This window comes from Capra hircus, chromosome 10 (genome assembly GCF_001704415.2).
Source record: "Capra hircus breed San Clemente chromosome 10, ASM170441v1, whole genome shotgun sequence".
Lineage (NCBI taxonomy): Eukaryota > Metazoa > Chordata > Mammalia > Artiodactyla > Bovidae > Capra > Capra hircus.
Genome location: NC_030817.1, coordinates 87,233,369 through 87,251,760, shown reverse-complemented (window position 1 = coordinate 87,251,760; position 18,392 = coordinate 87,233,369). Strand labels below are relative to the sequence as shown.

Sequence of the window (18,392 nt, the reverse complement as noted above, 5' to 3'; positions counted from 1 at the left end):
TTTGTTGGGGAAGGGAAGTATTTAAAGATGGACCCAGTGGGGAAAGAGTCAGAGGGAGGTCTGTGTGTCTCTCCTAACACTCAAGACTGCCGTCTTGAGGGTCGCATGCAGGCACCCGGGTCAGGCAGGCGCCCCGGGGCCGAGTCTGCAAGCCCGTTTCTAACCTTCCGCTCAGACGATGTGCAGGCCAGGCGAGGAGGGTGGTGCCCTGGGGTTGGCGGCTCTCAACCTGGCACGGCACGCGGCCCTCCAGCTTCAAGTGCTGGGGGAAGAGGCCCTTTGTTGGCCAGAGCCTTTCCCTGGGGCCACTGTGTCACCGCGCAGGACACGCTGCCAGCACAGCCAGGCCTGTGCGGCCCACCACGTCACTGCCGCCTGGCAGCCCTGTGGAGCAGCCTGACTGGCGGCGCGGCCCCTTCCCAGAACAGTCTCGCCCTCCTGGGCCAAGGAGAGGAAGGTTTCATCCCTTCCTGTGAGGTGGCCGAGAGCCGGGCCTGGGGCCCGGGCCTCTCACCTCCAGCTGGCACCCGCGCCTCCGGCCTCAGCAGATAGCCTTTTGCTCAGCGGAGGCCTTTGGGAGCTCGCCTGCGAGCTGCGTCATCAACCAGCCCGAATTTAGACAGAGGGCTTTGGGGAAAAGAAACGTGTGGTGTGCCTTAGTTTTTTTCCAGTAATTGTTCCATGGCTCGCTCTGCTCGTAAGATTTTCCAAAATAAGGCCATAGATGGGAATTATATCAGCACATTGGGGACCGACGGCATGCGGACTCTGTCGGCGCTTTGTAAAAAAACACCCCTCAACTAGACAGACGCCCGTCACTGTGGCCTGCCAGGGCTGGAGGCAGGGGAGCTGTGGGTGCCTACTTAGGACAGGAGGCTGGGAAGACCTTTGCTCTGGCTGGAGGTTCTCCATCAGGGGCCCGTCACGGCAACCGGTGGGCCTCTGGGGCACCCTGGTATTTGCCTTACATGTTTCTCTTTAAGGGGGCCACCTCCTTTCCCTTCCTGCATGGAGGAGTTTGGCAGGCAGTTTCAGCAAGTTGGTGGCACCTTCTCCAGGACAGGGTCTGGCAGGGCAGGCTCTCTCTCTGGCTCTGGGAAGACTGACACCAAATCAGAAGCCACTCCGACGCATCTGTGTGCTTGCTGCTGGATCTTCTAAATGGCCCCCACCCACCCTTTTCTCAAATGTCTTGCAGGAGACAAACTGTGACCAGCACCCCCTGCTGGATTGAGCTGCACCTGAACGGACCTTTGCAGTGGCTTGACAAGGTCCTCACCCAGATGGGTTCCCCTAGCATCCGCTGCTCCAGCGTGTCTTAGGGACACTGCGAGCGAAGAGGGAGGGGAGGGAGGGTGGATCTGGGGAAGAGGGCCATGTAGGAGGTGGAGAAATCAGAACTCAACTCACTGGTGTCAAAGAAGAAATTTTTCTCCCTCAACTAAAGTGGCATCAGCCTGTTTTCCAAAACTCGAAAGCAAACCCAGAGGTGGATTTCTAGGAACAGCTGTCTGCTTAACACGTTGGCCCTTCGGCCCCGCTATGAAGGGTAAGAAATGGCTTCTGCTCTGGTGGTGTGAGCAGACAGGTAGTGTTTCACCACCTGCCGCTCCCCTGGTCCCCTTCTTAAAGACAGCAAACTGAGATGTCACCGCCCAACAGGAATTGGCCCCCTGGTTAGGACTGGAGTGTGGACTTCGCCTTGGGTGCTCTGGGCAGGGAGAAGCCTGCAGGGGTCTGAGCACACCACGGGCCCAGCCCTCCCCTTCCACTGAATATTCCCGAACCCCAGTAGGAGCAGACCGTGTACCTAGGCGCTGAACTGACTTGCGGCGGGAAAGGGGCTCGTCTGTCTCCACCTCTCTGAGCCTACTGATGGTGTCCACAATCGAGCACGTAGGGACCGGTGGCAAGAGGTGGTAAGACACCTCTTCTTTAAAAATGATCTTAAATTTGCCCTCATTTTCAGCAGTTGGCAGGATCTGTTGAGGCTCAGCGCATATGCGGCATACAGTTTGTATCATCCTGTTAATCTCACAAGAGATCCGAATCACAGTGTTCCCAGGAGGTAGCTGTCCATGAGGTGTGCGAGGGTGTACCGGTCACCTGTAAGAGCTCACTCCGCTTTCTCATGCATTTGGTTATATTGGTTGGTATAGTCAGTTGCGTTAATTAAGTGAACTGTATCGTATGTTCTTTTAAACATGATTAAAAAAAAAAAACCACCCCGGTTGACACACTGACTGGGAAACCAGAGTGGGACCCAGCAACTTCTCTCCCAAAGTGAAGCTTTTTCTAGGTTTTGTTAAGACACCTGCCAGTAGTTTTGGAAGCTGAAATTGACAGAAGCAAATTCATCAAGAGGAAAAGATCTCAGGCCGACAAAGACAAATAAAAGGGCTGTTAAAAAAATTATTTTTACACCTTTGAAAACTGCAGAATTGGTGCGAAGAGGTCTGTCATCTTTCCCGAGGTATGAGATTATCTAGCTCACGGCAGAGGCCCGTCAGTGACAACTCTAGCAGTTAGAATGTGTAGTAAGTATTGCTCTTCGTGGCAATTAGTGAGGAAACTACTATAGATTATTTCAACTGGAAAAAAAAGAGCCCCCTTATACTGACCTTTTGCAGAATACAGCAGATGGAATTGTCACTTGCAATTGGTACTTTATTCTTTGCTGCTGTTTTTTGTATGAAATGACTTATCCCATATTTTTTGCATGGTTTTCTACCAGGAAAAATAAAGGGATTTCCTATGGAAGTCCTGTATTATTCCAGGTGAAGGGAAGAAAGTTGTGTACTTTTGGCAGGTATAAACCTCAAATGTGATGACATTTGTGATGCTGTGTGGAGATGCTGGATGCTTCCTGGTGCCTTGCTCGCAGGACCCTAGGCCTCAGAAGCTCCAGCCCCAAAGTCCAGGTAGGAGGGCTGCTCACCATGCCTCCAGAGGACACAGGAGCAGACAGGAGTGCCTTGCCAGACCTGGACTACACGCAGGGCTGCAGAGTCCAGAGACACCACACAGCCCCTCACTCCACCTGAGGCCAGATGCTGTGGGTCTGAAGCTTCTGCCTGGTGTGAAATGATCGTGGACTGCTGCTTACAGATACAAGAAATCGTCTGAACCTCCTGGATGTGTGTTTCTGCTCCCGGTCAGCTCTGAGACCGGTGGTATGGCTTCTAACTTCAGTTCGGCCTTGGCTGGAGCCGTCGCAGTGCCCCAACTAAAAGCCATGGGGAGCAGTCTCCAGGGGCCCGTGATCTCCTGTGAGCACTTCCTGCGGCACACAGCTGTTCTCCAGGTACAGCCCAATTTGGGTGATCTGGTTGGTCACATCTGGCCGCATCTGGATGGCGTCTTAGAACCCACAATGCTGAAAGCTAAAGAATCCTTCTAGGAGGCATGGAGTTTTGTGTTTTTTCCCAAAAGCTACTTACTTGGCCTTTTTTCTTTATAACTAGACTGCTGAAGGAGGATGGGTAAGGAAGAAGTGGGGAAGACCACGTTCAGCACCCTTCAAAAGAAAATTTGGTTGTACCTAGAGGTTAGGATCTGGTTTCATTCCCATCATAGAGGCTGCGTAAGTGGCTTTGAGGCATGTGTAATATTAGTGTCCTACAAGTCATAAAAAGTAGTTTTAAAACCCTATTGCATAAAGGCATTTATACATTGAAAGACAGGACAGGTGAAGGGGCAGGAGGAGGGCAGTTCTCGGGGGTGATGGCAGCTGCTGGAGAGTGCTTTTGGTGTCACTGTCCGGGCTCCCTGCCAGGCCACCTTCACCTTGCGGCTTGTGGTGATGCTGACCCGGGTGTAGCTACAGTGCAGGGGCCCTAGACCCTGGCCTCGGCACCTCCCCCGGGAGCCAGCTTCTGTTCCCTTTCCTCTCCTCCCACACCCTCCCCACTCCTAACTTTATTTAGTACTGGGAGCCTTCCAGCGCAAGTAGGTAGCCGCCCTGGCAGTTCGGGTTACAGGCCTGTGCTGGCACGTCATCTCTGCTGGCCACCTTCCTGGCAGGCTGCAGACCTGACATTTTGAGACAAACCCAGAGTCAGGAGCAGGGACTTTGACTCTTAGGAGGAACAGACAGGAGGGCAAGGCTGCTGGCAGACTTTTCCATTGTCCTTATGTTGTCTGTGAGGTTTTTTTTTTTTTAATCGTCCGTGGTGATTATTTTTTTAAATCATTGTTAACGTATTGGAATGGGCTGTAGCACATATCTTGTGCTTCAGTTTGTTTTTCTCCATCTCCCTCTGGCTTCCTGGAGTTTGGACATATTCCAGGGCTAAATGCTTTTACTCAAACCGCAGAAAAAAGTTTTCTTGAAGTAATGTGTGCATGTCATGCATTTGGGGAGAAGGCAGAGATCTGATTTCATCTGCAGCCCCAAGCTGCCATTTCTGAGGCTCCGAGGACCTCTGCGGGGCCAGAGCTCCCCTTAGGCCACTCTCTGCGGTCTGTAAGAGGAGGGAGGGACAGGAATTGGCATGCTGCTCCTACGACTGTTTATCAAGGGGGTTACCAGTGGCAAGAGGGCGCATGTTTGGTTCTGAACCCTGTATCTCACTGTGACTTCAGGTGGCATTGTTTGGAGTTTTCTCCCTAATCTACATCTTTGCTAGAAGAAAACCTCAACATAGTCGTGTCACTTTGGTGTGGTATAGGTGTTCCCTTCCAGAACCTTCCTTCAAGTAACAGTCTTGGAGGAGTATCAGCCACTTCTCAAGTGGGTAGGAAAGCAGAAAAATGTATGGATCAAAACTGAAGCGGCATCTCTGATGGGAGAGTCGGGAGATGACTTGCTATACGAGCAACCTTTCAGAAACACGGCTATCACAAAGAAAAACTCATGTATTGTGTAAACTGGATTGAGAAATTCTCTCAAGTGATCCTGTAATTTTTTTTTTTTAATGCTGAAGTAATGTACACTCGAGCATTCTGGTGTTTTTATATTTATGTAATAATTTCTTAAAACCAAGACAGATAACTATTTAATTTTGGAAGAAAGTTGGAAACGGCTCTCCTCCCGAGAACAGTGGCTTGGGAAGAGACGGGCCGCAGTGCCTCTGGGCTTGGCCCCCAGAGCCACCAACCCAGGCTGGCTCCCTGTGTGGCAGCATGTGAACACAGGCAGCTAGCTCAGGCAAACACAGGCCCGTCCACAGGGGCCTCTGAACCCAGCCCCTCTCCCTTCCCAGGGGCGAGAACTCTACAGAGGGCTGGAGCCACCTGCCCCCAACAAGCCTTCATTCACCTTCAGTGCTGCTGTTGCAACTAGGCTGTCCTGGGCGGGACTCCTGCTTGGGTGGGGAAGAGAATGGAGGATGCTGATTACCTTCCCTTCTCAGCCAGCCTGACCTTTTAATACCTTTGTAAAAAGCATGTATGTATTTATAGTGTTTTAGATTTTTCTAACTTTTGTATCTTAAGAGCTGAGCACCTGTTTAAGCATTGTACCCCTATTGTTAAATGTGTCCTCTCTCCCCTCTCTTCCTCCTGTAAGTGCCCTTCTAATAAAACTTTTCATTGAAAAGCACCTGGGCTGGAAGTGCACACTCATTCTCGCTGCCATGTCTGGCTGGAGAGTTTAAAGGGCCTGGGGCCTTCAGGGAAGAGCGTCTCTGAGCCCAGGTGTGCCAGGTCCCATTCTGCCACTGCCCGCATTCACTCACCGAGGGCAGCGTGCAGTGAGGGCGGGGCTTCCGGCTCCGGCATGTCTCCCAGCGGTGCTGCCTCCAGGCTGTCAGTCTCTGCTCACTTCCACTGAAAGCCGCTGGCCAGTGACTGCAGGTCACCAGATTAGTCTCACCGCAGGCGTGGAGGTTAAGTTTCAGACTCCTAAAGAAGTCGGTTTCTGCCAACTTTCCAGCTCTGGTGACTTAGCTCCTGTGGAAATTCATTTTAAATTTCAAACCCCCAAGGAGAAAGAGACTTCGAAATCGCTCCCCTGGCTGAGTCGTACATTGACCTGAGATGATGTGGATTAAGAAAAAGGATGATTAGAATGAGCAAACCATTTGGGGAAGGCAGAAGAGAGCTGGAATCATTCTCCAGCTGGATCACTTCCTTCTAAGACGTCACCAGAGTCCGAGTACTCGCTATCCCAGGAGGGAGGCGGACTTCACAGGAACGGCACCTGTGAGTCTGTAGGTTTGCCCTCCATGAATGACATCACATTCCTACCTTCATTGTTATCTGGCCAGTTCCAGCCTCCTACCCGTAAATAACTTTCCTCAAGGTTTTATCTAGTCGATTTCTCAGCAAATGACTCTCAGATCCATTCCTCTAACCAGCCTGTCCCTGAGCTCCACAACTTTAACTCCAGCCGCCTGTTAAACATGAGCCAGACAACACCCCAACTGAATCATCGTCCACCTTGCCCAAGCAAACTCCCTTTCCTGAGCAAACCTCCTTTCCTGACTCCCAGTGTTTATTGGAGCCTCACCTCCAGGCCTCTTCCCCACACCCAAGTCGTGAGCGTTTCTTTTCCTTGCTCCCCACGTACCTCTACAGCCGCCCCTGTGGACCAAACCTCCCTTTTGGAAAGGCCCTGAGGGTCCGGCTTCCCCTGGACCCTCTTGCACAAGCTCTTCTCAGGCCTGCACCTCCCCCTTCCATGGTGGTGCACCCAGACCATGGTAGGTACCCTGGATATTCCTCCCTCACAGAGCTCGCCTACCCATGTGATTGCAAGCCACATATATGTTCAAGACTCCCAGATCAGTACTTCTAGCCCAGACATCAACCCCGAGCTTCAGACTCACATCCAACAGCCTGGTACAAGGAGGTGCCACCAGTACCTCAAGGGGTTAGTTGCTCAGTCATGTCCGACTCTTTGAGGCCCCATGGACTGTAGCCCGCCAGGCTCCTCTGTCCATGGAATTCTCAAGGCAAGAATACTGCAGTGAGTTGCCGTTCTCTTCTCCAGGGGATCTTTCTGACCCAGGGATTGAACTCCTGACTCCTGCATTGCAGGCAGATTCTTTACTGTCTGAGCCACCAGAGAAGCCCAAAATTCAATACCTCAGAACTCAGTTTAAAAGAACAGAATTTATCCTTGCCCTCACTGAACCATCTTCAACCCTCTTTTGTCACAGCCCTTTACCCAGCCCACGGCCATGAAGTCATAGTTGTCCACCGCTCCCTTGTGCCCCATGTCTGACCAGTCCTGGCCCTCCACTCAGTCCTGTGCCCCAGGCTCTCCAGCACCTGGACAACTGCCCAGCTTCCTAACCGCTCCCCCAGCCTCCAGCCTGTGTCCCTGTAACTGCATCATCCACAGTGATCCAAGGACCTCCCTGACCTTGGACGGCCCCACAGTCCACAGCACAAAATTCTAAGGCCTCTGACATGAACCTCGTGACCCTTGGCAGCCAGGCCCCATCCAGCTCGCCACCTCACCCCTGCACCACAGCACCATGGTGACACAGTTCCTCACTCACCACACCAGGATCCCTGACCGCTCTACTTGCAATGGTCAACGCCTCCTCCCCAGTCTACACCCTGCTCCCTGCTACCCCACCTGACACACCAGCAGTTCACCTGGCTAAACTCCCCTAATGCTTCGAGACTCACTTCAGAAAGGAAGCCTTTTGTGAACCTGCCTATCACCAGGGAATCAACTTGTGTGAACTGTCTACCCATCTAAGCTGAGTTCCTTGAAAGTAGTGTCTACATCTTATTCTCATATCCTGTTTCTTTTGGCAATCACATATTTTTGCTGAATTATGAACTGGTGCCCATATTATAGTAGATTCTACCGTAGCAATATCTTTTCCATCCATTTTCACATTATCCTGTATGTGCGTGTGCGCTAAGCTGTTTCAGCTGTATCTGACTCTTTGCGACCCCACCCAGACTGTAACCAGCCAGGCTCCTCTGTCCATGGGTCTCCAGGCAATACTGGAGTGGGCTGCCGTGCTCTTCTCCAGGGGAATCTTCCTGACCCAGGGATCAACCCCTTGACTCATACCTCCTAAACTGGCAGGCGGGTTCTTTACTACCAGCCCCACCTAGGAAGTCCTACTGTTCTATACAAGTCCTTATAGATGGCTGAAGGAATACCACTCAAAGTTCTGATTACCTTTCATCACAATTACCCCAGGACTTGAATCTGTCACCCTTCAGTCCAGGGATGGCAAATACAGGGCAAAATCACCACCACTTGCTATTTCTCTATCCATGCAAAGCACTCACCACAGTGCTGAGTCCATTCTCAGCTTCAGAATCCTCCACACAGCTCTCTAGGCAGACTGCTAGTCAACGTGCTGGCTAGTACTGAGGCCAGATGTTCTGGAATTACAGTTCCCTGTCTTTTCTGCCCTGAGCCCATCGGCTCCCCGATGATCTCCCGAGCAGGCAGAGCAGTACTCCGAGGTTCTCAACACCACTTCATCCTCATCTACCACCACTTCTCAAGCTGTACGACAGGGGTTTCCCCAACATCACCCCTTGCTCATCTCTATACCTTTATTCACGCTGTAGCTTCCGCTGAGAATTCTGCAACCTCACCCATATATCTACCCTGATTCTTAGCCTAATGGCTCAATTCAAGCTTCCTTAGAGTCAACGGGTCTCAGAGTGCAGCCCCTGTCCAGCAGCATCAGTATCATCTGGGATGTTAGAGCTCCCCATCCCCAGGGCCTACCCCAGACCTACTGAATCACAAATCCTGGAGTGGGGCCCTCCAGGTGATTCTGACGTGGGCTCAAGACAGACTGGTGATCAAGTGGTGCTGGCTAGCACTGCTGCCAGGTGTTTCTGGAATTACAGTTCCCTGTCTTTTCTGCCCTGAGCCCATCAGCCTAGGCGCTCCAAGGTGTACATTATGCTCTTCCCACCCCGCTGGGCTGCTCCTTTCCACAGCAGCCAAGGCTGGGCACAGCGCACTTCACGTCCTGCCCAGCGTTCGGCCTTTTGTGGCCTCAATTTGCTCGCCTGTCTCCCTCCTGAGTCAGATGATGAGCTGTTAGAGAGGAGAGCCCAGATCCTTGCCGACGTCTGTGGCCTCGGCCACGGCCAGAGCAGTCTTGGCACCGACAAGGGTCCCAGGCAGGGCCGGCTGCACTGAGGCCTCGTTTCAGCTCTCAGCAGGATAAAGGAACAGGTTGCAGTTGCTTGTCTGTAACGTCAGGTCTGAGGCCTTCTAAAGCCATTAATGACTTCCCGAGGCTTTCCTGGAGCAACAGGATTGATGCAGACCATGTCTCTGGGCTTCAGAAGAAAAGACTCATCTCTCCTGAACTATGCTGCTCTTTCCACACAGTTCCTGCCTCAGGCCTCATTCAGCCCATACTTTGCACCATCAAAGCCACCTGGTCAGTGACAGGAAAGGGAGAGGCTAGGGGAGGCCACGTGCCTCACAGGAGAGAACCCGGGAGGCTTTCTGAGGCCTGGGTACTCTTCCCAGATCTGCAGCTGTGAGGCTCAACTATTTAAGCCTATCAACCCACCCACACACACGAAAAAGGAGCTTAGAGGAAAAAGAAATTTTCTTCTTCCCAAACCTGTTTTCCAAAGATGCAGTTAGTTATAACCATTAGGTCCAGTGTTTGAATCAATACTTTTCCAACCAGAAACACAGCAGAATACCACATATTTAAGAACCGGACCAGGGCGCGTCAGTGTTCCATCAAAAAGATCACACTGTTGCTATTACCTCTTTTCAATTCTTCATTCTGCAAATCAAACACCTCAGAATCAAGAAAGATACTCCTATACTAGAAGAACTGAAACACAACTTAACCCTGAATAAAGACACCCAGATTAAGACCACGACTGGTGATGTTAATCACAGGCATAAAATATAACGTGGAATAAAATTTCTAAGACCCCTTCTGCAAGAGCTCATATTCCAAAGGTGCAAGGATAAATCACTAATCTAAACCCCAAGTGGAATCTAAATCAAAACTAGAACTTTGCCCTGCACGGTCAGCATGATGCTTTCAGGAACACACAAATTATGGGCAAGTTAATTGTTAGGGTGTTGTTTTTAAACCAATCCTGCACTAAGGGATGCAGGATTACACCTGACCTGATTTTTCACACTTTTTCTGCCTACAGTCCTCTATAAGATGGGTATTTGATGATAGAAGGCTGTAGCTAAATCGTCTAGTCTGTTTTAAAAGTTTTTTTTGGGAGGGGGTGCTGGTGAAGGCCGACTCTTAACTCATCCAGCATGCCCTGGCACTGTCTCCATCAATCAGAACGTTCAATGAATCAAACTTCTGACCACACTGGACAGATGTTGGCTAAATTTAGCTTTGCATCAGCAAACACTCCGGCTCAGAATAGCTCAGGGAGCTCTCATCTTACCCTTAGACAGTGATTCTTCTAAGACTGTTTTTCCACAGCAGGCCAAGGCAGGGCAAGGGGTACTCCACGTGCTCTCTTAATGACCATTGTTAAGAGACTGGCCCAAGGTTGAAAGAATCTGATGGGCCACAGCAAAACCATTTATCCCCAGCTCTCCATGGCGGGAACACGAAGTTAGCTGTAGATCACATTTCCTGTGTTACAAGCAGTTTGCAGCAATGGCCTGACATGCTCTATGGTCCTTGAAGCACATCCCGTATTACTCAGCCATCTAAGTCTAGCTTCCCTGAATCTCTTGCTTCTCTGAACTAGATGTGGCCAAGCTCTATAAATAGACAGCAAGCAGACGTGGTTCTGTCCATCTTCTTATATTCTGGCAGGATAACATATTTTAAAATTACAAAAATATCTGTCTTCATCACTCTAAAATTATTACATAATATACGATTTTCTCAGGGAAAAAAAAGTTTATTCCTGTCTCTCCCTACCTCCCCACACTCACGGACCTTAAAACTTTGCAATCATAGCCATCAAAATATCCAATGAAAATCCAAACCAAACTTAAGGGCCCAGTTTGTGCCAGATGCTGTGTTACACAAATAGAAAAATGTTTAAGGGGGAAAAAAGCCGAGGCTCTTGTTTTAAATCCCAGATGGACAGTCCATAGTAACTTGTGGTGGCATATACGTAGGTCACTTCGGATAGTCTCCAATTTCTATCGCACTATTAGCTCATGATCACGCTTCTTAAAAGGGCCGTTAGTAGTTACTACTGTATACTTTAATCTCACATGTCACCCAGAAGGGGCCAATACCCTGAGATAGCTGAGACCTTGAAAACATGGTATTATACACATGAATGGTAGATTTAAAAGTGACTTTGATGAACAGATTATTGCTATTTATGCCTAATCCAATGAAGGAAGGCTCCTCCCCCCGCCTGCCCACATCCTCTACTAAAAAACAAAATCATAAAAATATACATAAGCAGGCTTTATAAATAAATCACATTTTAATCACCTGGCTTTGTTTAATCCGCAAGATCAAGTTCACAGCTTTTTATAGTCTGTTTTCCCAAACCATGTGACCTAATGTGTTCTCTGAAACCTTCCATATTTTAAGAAAAACTTGTTTCACCTTTCATTTTGCAACCCCAGAACTGACTTTCCCTACATTCCCCATCAATGGCCAAAGCAGTCACCTCAAAGAAACAGTGCTGGAATGGTGGTAAACTGCAGTCTCAAAGACCCCCAGAATAGTTAAAGAAAAAGAAAAAAAGTTATCAAGGAAGACAGCCTCCAGTTTTCCCTGGAACGGCCCTCCCTGAACATCCCACTCACTGAAACCTTCCATCCTGTGGCCGCTCTGGCCAGGACCCTGGAGTATTCCGTTCCTTCTGCCATCTGCAGCAGGTTCTGCAGGGCTGAGAAGGTGCTGCACAGACAGGTCTGAAATTCGTTTCTGCTGGTGACCCACGGGGTTCACACCCACACCAGGCCAGCAGCAGTTCTCAGCCCGTGTGCCCTGAGCCAGCTGAGAGCCACGGCAGACGGAAGGCTCGTGACATGCATTACACAGTCCCTAAACAGACAGAAACAGGGGTATCACTTGCTGTATTTCCCACTCTTCTGGGAATTCTCTCCCGTGGAGGTCAGTTTCCCTGGAGCCGAACTCCTCAGCCCTGGAAGTAACACAGGTACTGCGGGATCGCATGCCTTCCCACCAAGTCCCATATAGGTGTCACTAGTTTGGCAGACATCTCTGGAGTTCAGAGAGAGAAGAGGAAACACCCCTTGTTCTGAGGGTATCAACTGTGACAACACATCTCTGCCGTCTCAAGTAGCAAACTCTAAGGAAGAAAAGTTTCTACATGGTAATACTAATGCAAAAATCTCGGGCCAGGATCATACCGATTCAATGGCCTATACAGGAAATTCCTTAGGTTTCTCGTACCCATGCCCCACCCCCACCCCTGCCCACAACTTGGTAGAGAAGGGTTTATTTTTATCCCCACCAGAGTAGAAAACCTTTGCATCATTTATTATAGTCTAAAAATTCACACTGGTTTCTCAATACTTTCTACCAAGAGGTCAGATACTGTATTTCAAATGAAATACGCAGATGCCTTTTTTTTTTTTTTGCTAGAGACTAACCTGAGGGCCAGTGGCTGACCTATAATCTGTGCTACAGCACAGATTAAACCTGCAGTTTCTTCCTTTCCTCCCACCAAAAGCATCAAACCTCGAGCAGCAAGCTCCTTGAAAGAGAAAACCAGAAAACTCCTGATCTGCAGTGATCAACACGAACACAGGGAATGCTCCTCAAAAGACTGACCAGGAAAGCTTGGTGGTGGTTTTTCTTCTTTAACTTGGGCAAATCACACAGGCCTTCGAGGCTTACCCCACTCCCGTTCCTAGAACAAAAAATGTTATATGAAAATTTCTCACTCCCTTACAATATACTGAGGGAGAAGAGATTTCTGTTTTACCCTCTACTAAAAACTAAAATTAACGGGACCCCATAAACAAGTCAGGCAGCCAACATGATGCTGGTAAGCTCAGCAAAAGATGACGGGGTTGAGGAGAGAAGAATCTCAGGGAGAGAGTGCTAGGGTCCTAGTTAGGCAAGTCCTCGCATGAATAGTTCAGTGCTCTTCATCAGATGAAAGGCCTTCAATTTCATCTCTGTCTCCCCCAATTGCCATCCAGAAGGCTTTGGCCACCTGTGGAGAGAAGCAAGCAACGGAGTTCAGGCAACACCTAAACCAGCTCGTTTCATGTTACACACAGAACTGATTAAGACTTAAAACTCTTGCTCTTCAGTGCTCTGACAACATCTATCAAAACCCCTGAACACCCTGATCCAGGACTTCTAGACTTTATACTGAGGATATAATCAGAACTGTATAAATAAGTGACGTATAGGGATATGAACAACTTCACTACAGAAAAAAAAAAAAAAAAGGCACATGGCTGAAATGTCCAAAAGGGAAGTGGATAAGTAAGTTATGACACAGTCATATAATGGAATACCATAAACCATATACATTTCTTGCCAAGAACATGTGTTGGTAATAACCAACCCAACCCAAACAAAATAACTAAGAGTCTTCCAGCCTAACAGCTAGGAAGGCAAACATTCTGAGCCTCAATGTTCCACATCACTCAACATACATTGGAAAATCCTGGCTAGATGGCAGCAACTAAATATTCAAATAATTATAAGTGAATATCCAACAGAAAGTTCACAGTAGGACGCTTTAGCAGTAAACGAGTGTGTGACATGTAATTCTCGCAGCACTGGGCCTGCAGTAGGTAAGTAAGTACCTGCTCAATTTCTCACCTTTTCTGCGTGCATCTTTCTTTGCTCGTGAGGAAGCGTCGCAGCCTTGTCTAGGGGGAAAATACATCTTAAGAAATTCATCTAATCGCACAGGATAATCTGGAGTGCATAGATGTTCTAACACTAGAAGATGGGTTGCAAAAACACATGTTTATGGTGGAGTCATTACAGCTGTTAGACAGTTTAAGGCTTCCAAATCTTCCAGATGGGACTGATGTGAGTAAACTGGTAGGGATCTTACTGATTCCATGTTAATGAGACAGACTGAAAGAAACAGACAGGCAGGAGAAGGAGGAAAAGGAAAAAGAAAAAGAATGAAAAAAAGCGGAGAATTTTCCTTAAGAAATTTTTACCAACAGAGGATGGCACAGTCCCACAGTATCTACATTTTGCAGATGAGGCCAAAGCATGGAATGCTATTAGCAGTTACAAAGTAAAATCCTACTAGATAAAACAGAGGAGCATCACTATGGAAACCTGTAAGACCCAGTGGATCCAATTACCTTTCATTTCTTTTAACTTTGAAAACAGTCTTTCAAAATTCTCCAAATCTCCTCCGCCTGTAGTAAGACTGGCAAGTTCTTGAATGTCCAGGTCTAACATGGGATCTGCAATAAGGATTTGCCACACAGTAGTATGTATGTGCTAAATACACAGAATCCTAAAGCAGTCAATCTGGCTTGGATGCAAGTTACCACTGAATGAGGGCCCAGCATGGACAGCTGTACAGCTCCTGGTGCTGCATCCTGCCTGGCTGCTAGGGGGCCCTCACAGATGAACAGGGACTCTTTTTATCCTTGAAATAACAGCAATGAGACAAAGAATCCTGTTTCTACCTTTCTTAAGAAAACTAGAGTACAGAGACAGGTGATCGTACTCTGGGTCGCCACTAGTAAGTGTGACCTTGGCTTCAGACTTACGCATGCATGCATGCTCGGTCCTGACTCTTTGGGATCCTATGGACTGCAGCCTGCCAGGCTCCTCTGTCCCTGGGATTTTCCAGGCAAGAATACTGGAGTGGGGTGCCATTTCCTCTTCCAGGGGATCTTCCCGACCCGGGGATCAAACCCGCCTCTCCTGCAGCTCCTGCACTGGCAGGCAGGTCCTTCACCAGTGAGCCACCTGGGAAGCCCGGACTCAGACTTACGTGTTCCCGATTTCTGAAGCCCACACCCTGTACTAAGATATGCAGATTCAGTAAATGCCTGAAATTTATACCATACTTTACTCGACAACAACCATTTTCACATCTGACAACCATATAAGGTGGTTCGGACAGACACCACTGTCCACAGTTTACACATGAAGCAACCTGGGTTTACAAATGAACTCTTCTAAAATTAGAGCTATTCAAAGGCAGAGCCAATCTAAATTCCTATTTTCTCACCACAAATCCTTTACTATTTCTGCTTCAGCATGTGGTTTCTTTATCAAACTTTGTTTTCGTCAGAATTTCCACTCAGCCTCCACTCCAGGCTGGCCACGTGTAGGATGTCTTCCCTGACCGTTCCAACTCACACGTCTCCTTCCCTAAGATTCATCCCACAACTGGTGTTCACAGAGCTGCCTTGGCACGGATGCACACTAGTCTGTATTCTCACATCTGTCCACCACTACTATAATATATGCCACAGTAAGAGAGAAAGACAGCTTTGTCTCCACCGCTGAGTGCTTTACCACAATTCCATTTCGTTTTTCCAACAGCATTGTGAGGAAAGATTTCTTACCCTTACTTTATAGAAGGGGAAACTAAGGCCCTACAGAAACTAAGGAAAGCTAGGTAACTTACTCAAGGTCATCCCACCACCAGTGGCAGAGTCATGGTTCAAACCCAGTCGTCCAGGACTCCAAGTCCATGCCTTTACCCATTACATTGCAAGGCCTGTCTCTGCATGTTTTAGACTATAAGCTCCTTGAGGACAAGGATGATAACATAACTCTTTGCATCTACTACAATGCTATACACATTATTTGATGTCAAAAATACTTCTGGTTAATAAATTTGTTTTTGTTCAATGGGTATGTCGTGGTAGCAGTTGCTATACAGGGCTAGAGACAAAAAATTTGTGATTTATCTGTATACATGGTAATTGGACTATGGATATGGTAAAATCACTTCATGCTGAAATATAGGTTTGGAGGAGGAGCTTAGATGGAACATTGAGGAATGGAGATATTTAAAGGCTGGGTAAAGGAGAGCCCTCTTCCAAAGGAAGAGAAGGAATCATCAGAGAGGCAGGAAGACCAGGAGATGTGCTGGTGGAGTGAAGAGAAGCTATTGCTTCAGAAAGGGACTGATTCATAACATCAAGTGCTGCTAAGAGGTCAAGATGGGGACAGGAGGACATCAATTAGCTCGAGTGGCACAGAAGTTGTTGGTGAGCTGTTTTAGCGGAAAATGGGAACAAGAGCTAGATGAGAATGAGTTGGGGAATGGAAATAAGTAAAGAGAGGAGGAAGATGTGGGGTAGGGAAAGTGTTTTATTTTCGCTGGTCTGGTTTTTCCTTTTTTAAAGAAATCTGAAATAATTTTACTCTTACAAAAAAAGTTGCAAAAATAGTATAGAGCATTCCAATATGCCGTTTCCCCACCCTCCCTTAGTGGTAACATCTTACGTAACTATGGTACAAGTATAAACATCAAGACGTTAATAATGGAACAGGGCTTCATTCAACCTTCATCAGTTTTTCCACTAATATCTTTTTTCTGTTTCAGGATTCAGAGCTTAGCTGTCAAACCTGCTTAGTCTTCTCCCATTTGCAATAGCTCCTAAGTCTTCCTTTGTCTTTCATGATTCTGACACTTCCGAAGAATACTGGCCAGTTTTTTGTGTAATGCCCCTTAATTCGGGTTTGTCTGATGTTCTCTTACGACTCAGGTTATGGACCTTTGGCGGGAACACCACAGACATGAGCACCCTTTCGGTGCATCATACTGAGGGGAGACATCAATGTGCCATTACTGGTGCCGTAGCCTTCATCCCTTAAAGGGGTACTTGCCAGGGCTTTCCAGTATAAAGTTACTATTCTCCCTTTGTAATCAGTAATTTGCAAAAGATATTCTTTGACTATGGAAATGTTGTGTTTCTTCTCAAATGTTCATCTACTAATTTCGCCATCAGTGGATCTCGCCTGCAACGACTATTACTGTAGAGTGTGGCTAAGGGTGATCTTCTATTTCCCCCATAATGTCTACATTTATCAACTGGAATTCTTCTAGGAGGAGTAGCAGCCCTTTCTTTTCCAGGTATGTATTTATTCAATTATTTATTTAAATTAGTATGGATTCACGGATATACATTTTATTTTATAGATTACAGCCTAATACTAATGTTAATTATGTTGCTTGTCAAAATCTTCCAGCGTTAGCCATTGGAAATGCTTTCAGGTTGGTTCCTGTGACCTTTCAACATGCCCTCATCCTTTTTTGAGCACTTCCTTACTTTCTGGCTTCCCACACAGCTCAGTTGGTAAAGAATCCACCTGCAATGCAGGAGATCCTGGTTCAATTCCTGGGTTGGGAAGATCCCCTAGAGAAGGGATAGGCTAACCACTCCAGAATTCTAGGACTTCCCTTGTGGCTCAGCTGGTAAAGAATCTGCCTGCAGTGTGGGAGACTTGGGTTCGATCCCTGGGTTGGGAAGATCCCCTGGAGAAGAATACTCCAGTATTCTGGCCTGGAGAATTCCATGGACTGTATAGTCTATGGGGTCCCGAAGAGTCGGACACGACTGAATGACTTTCACTTTCAATTTATTTTCTGCCACCATGAGATGCTTCAGGTTCATCCTTCATTTTTCCTGCCCCAGCCCTGAATCACACACTTCTCCAAGTAGTCCTGGTATATTTTCTTGGAGAATGCTATTTAGAAACCAAGATCTAAGTGTTAAGTGTCTCCATCACTATTAGAGTATTATTGCTTCTACACCCTCCTAGTGGACTGAGCTAGGGGGGTGTGTCTGTGTGTGTCTGTGTGTGTGTGTGTCTGTGTGTGTGTCTGTGTACTTATACATGCATACCTGCGTGTGTGCTAAGTCACTTCAGTAGTGTCCGACACTCTGTGATGCTATGGACTGTAGTCAGCCAGGTTCCTCTGTCCCTGGGTCTTCCCAGGCAAGAATACTGGAGTGGGTTGCCGTTCCCTTCTCCAGGGGATACTCCTGACCCAGGGATAGAACTCAGGTGTCTTATGTCTCGTGCACTGGCAAGCAGGTTCTTTCCCACTACCGCCACCCGGGGAGACCACACATGCATACACGTAGTTATACTTATTTCTCCACTACTCACACCATATTTTAACAAACTAAGAGTTCATACTGATACCTTCAATTCTAGTTCAGTACCAAAGGATTCAACCCAGCCTTCACCTTTCCTTCTTAGTAAATTCTTTCTCTGACAGTGAGAAACCTAGCTCTCTTTCTCTATGCTACATTTTCTTATTCTTTCAACCATAATATATGTAAAATATATTAACTTTCAGAATTTCAAACCCATATCCCTGTAAGAATCAAGTCTATTAAGCAGAGTGTAGGATTTACGCTCAGTTCTCTTTGTCTCTGGCTCATGGCATCCAGTCCGGACACCACTTCCCCAGGTTCTTCAGGTTAGTTCTTATCCTCCCATCTTCCTCAGTGTGGTCAATAGTTTGTTCTCACGGCAGAGACTTTAGTAGGTTTCAAAGCTAATATGAAGGGTTCGACCGAGAGGACAAGACTGAAAAAACTGGAGAGA

General features: G+C 47.7%; 2 protein-coding genes across 5 annotated transcripts in view; one reads left to right on the top strand and one right to left on the bottom strand.

Moving 5' to 3' along the window:
- The window catches only part of SMAD3 (SMAD family member 3), a 127,108-nt gene extending 121,566 nt beyond the window's left edge, over positions 1 to 5,542 (top strand). Inside the window, exon 9 of one of the 2 annotated variants that reach the window (XM_013966776.2) lies at positions 1,199 to 5,542. In XM_013966776.2, coding sequence (XP_013822230.2) covers positions 1,199 to 1,322 — 124 coding nt within the window. In that variant the 3' untranslated portion in view covers positions 1,323 to 5,542. The remainder of the gene's footprint in view (positions 1 to 1,198) is intronic. The other variant, XM_018053606.1, reaches the window with a different exon arrangement.
- AAGAB (alpha- and gamma-adaptin binding protein) overlaps positions 10,776 to 18,392 on the bottom strand; it is a 71,491-nt gene continuing 63,874 nt past the window's right edge. For all 3 annotated transcript variants that reach the window (XM_005685143.3, XM_005685144.3, XM_013966777.2), the window contains 3 exons: positions 14,165 to 14,269; positions 13,662 to 13,711; positions 10,776 to 13,041 (listed from right to left, as the gene is read on the bottom strand). In XM_005685143.3, the coding sequence (XP_005685200.1) occupies positions 12,964 to 13,041; positions 13,662 to 13,711; positions 14,165 to 14,269 (233 nt within the window). In that variant the 3' untranslated portion in view covers positions 10,776 to 12,963. The remainder of the gene's footprint in view (positions 13,042 to 13,661; positions 13,712 to 14,164; positions 14,270 to 18,392) is intronic.